Raw genomic sequence first — 2305 nt, 5'->3', positions numbered from 1 at the left:
AATAATGAAGCCAAGTTACGTTCTTTAACTCTTGGTGTATTGCTCTGTAAGGAGCTTGGTTTATCTAGGATTGAAATTGAGTGTGATTCGATGTGGGTGGTACAGGGACTGAGAGGTTCTCATGGTTCAGTATGGTACTTATGGGATTTTTGGGAAGAACTCAAAAGGGCCATTCATGATTTAGAATACATGATTGCGCATCAGTTTAAGGAATGGACTAAGGTAGCAGATTTTCTGGCAAGGCAGGGGGAGGAGGGGAAAAATTGTATATACATGGGTACCGTAATTTACCCCTACATGTGAGAGGTTTGCTTAGGTTGGATTATCTTGGTTTGCCTAACTTTAGGCCTTAAAGTTGGTTTTTGGGATGTCTTTGGTTTGGGTGTTTTTGGTTTATTGGTTTTGTTAGTGAGGGTTTTCCTCCGCTACAAGTGAGGGTTGTTTCAATAAAGTTTGGAGGTGATGTCCTCCTTTCATAAATATATATATATATAATCATATTAAGGAAGCTATTTTCCACAAAAAAATTTCCCTTGGTGCTCGACTTGGGTATGATTATTTTTTTTCTTTTACTTCTTGGAGGGGATATTTGAGTCGTATTGCTGCCAAGTCCACGGCTGGAAGGCAGGCTCAACCTACTGCTTTGACCTACAAGACTTACAACCCAAGGGCCCACGAGAGCATAGTTTCAATAAGAGAACAACACTACTCGCAAGAAGATAATGCCCATAGATGAATGCGGTTATCTTGAGATGAATAACTCCTATAAATAAGAGTTGTTAGCCCTTCCTCCTTCATTAAAGGATAATTAGATATAAACACATGGGATTGATGGTTATCGACTCCCTTGACACATTCATGCATCTCTATAAATAGTACTTGAAGGTAACAAATATTTCCCTGAACTTCTTGAGATATTTTATATTGAGACTACTTCTCTAACTTAGGTATCGAAGTTTAACCCGAATATCAAATGCCTCCAAGTTATTCATTGCAGGTGTTCGAGTGGTTGGTGGTGAACCACGTACGTTCTTTACACTTCAAATACTATTTCGTAAGCACAAAGTATTATTATCCATTGGAAGACTAATTTACCCAATTCAGATTTCGATGACGTTGAAAATGCGAGCACACACTAAATTATTTATGGTAAAATTTTCTAATTATTCATTCAATTCCTTTTTTAGGATCAAATAATCTTTCGCCAAAATTTAATATATAATGAAAAAACAATGATGCGAAATGTGTAAGCAAAATTGCAGCTCGATCTTCATTCCGGTCATCATTTGATTCCTGTACCTAGGTCAAGTCGTCGGCTCCATCAACCTCGACTTCGGCGCGCCGCACTGAATCGAACAGCGGGAGCACCATCCTGCGGAGGTAGACAAGGCGGGAGAGCTCTTCATGGAGATCGATGGTGACGGTGGATAAGCCAATCTCACGAAGGCGGAGGGCTAGCTTGTAGCTGATGCGAGCGGCGACCTTGGAGTCCCAGAAGTGATGGTTCTGGCGTGGGAAGCGGTTGAGCCAGGCACGGTATTGCGAGAGGAGCTCTTGCTCGGAAGAGGAGGCCATGGCGATGATGGAATCGGTGCTTGGGTGAGTCACTTGGGCCGTTAGTTTCCGGCAAGAGATTACAAGCCGGAGCAGGTGACTGTGGTTATGAAGTTTGGCGCACATTTCAGAGATGAACAGAGAGAGGAGGGAGCTATTTTAGAACTGTAGGAATGGGAAGAGAACTATTGAGAAGACTTGTTGTGCAGATGCAGCTCCACTTTTTCTCTCAGTTTGGTCCCCGCGAGCCTTTTTAAGCCTTACCGCTAATTGTTTTTGTAAATTTTTTGTTTTCTATTCATAATTTTTTAATATTTTTAAAAAATAAAAAAATAAATCAATATACTTAAAATCACTTTCTTAATTACTAAATAAAAAAAATTATCAAACGATATATTTGAGCAGTACACTTAGGGAGGTAAAATAGCTTTTCTCTTATTCCATATGCATTTAGCCAAATTTGTTAAAAGATGAAAGTAATTCACCATGTCATTCTAAGGATATCGTAACAAAAATATTACTAATCTTAAAACATACATACTTTGCACAATGTATAAAAGATCTTTTTCATTAATTTTCACTAGGTATTTTAATAAAATAAATCTCTCCAAATAAATATCTTGTTCAATAATAATTATTTAAAATATAATTGTCTAACTTGTGTTATGCATTGCAGAAGCATAAATCATTTAATCATAAAGATAAAGTCAAAAATCCTCTTTTCTCAAGCCTCATTGTTAATGTTACCCTC

General features: G+C 38.0%; 1 protein-coding gene across 1 annotated transcript; it reads right to left on the bottom strand.

Annotated features, from left to right (window-relative positions):
• Positions 1–1299: 1299 nt before the first annotated feature.
• LOC108992406 lies at positions 1300–1680 on the bottom strand. The gene has a single exon (XM_018966966.2). The coding sequence runs from the start codon at positions 1678–1680 to the stop codon at positions 1300–1302; it is 381 nt and encodes a 126-aa protein (XP_018822511.2).
• Between the last annotated feature and the right edge of the window lie 625 nt (positions 1681–2305).

The sequence above is a fragment of the Juglans regia genome, chromosome 12 (assembly GCF_001411555.2).
Source record: "Juglans regia cultivar Chandler chromosome 12, Walnut 2.0, whole genome shotgun sequence".
In the NCBI taxonomy this organism is placed as follows: domain Eukaryota; kingdom Viridiplantae; phylum Streptophyta; class Magnoliopsida; order Fagales; family Juglandaceae; genus Juglans; species Juglans regia.
This window is presented reverse-complemented; position numbering and strand designations above follow the sequence as displayed.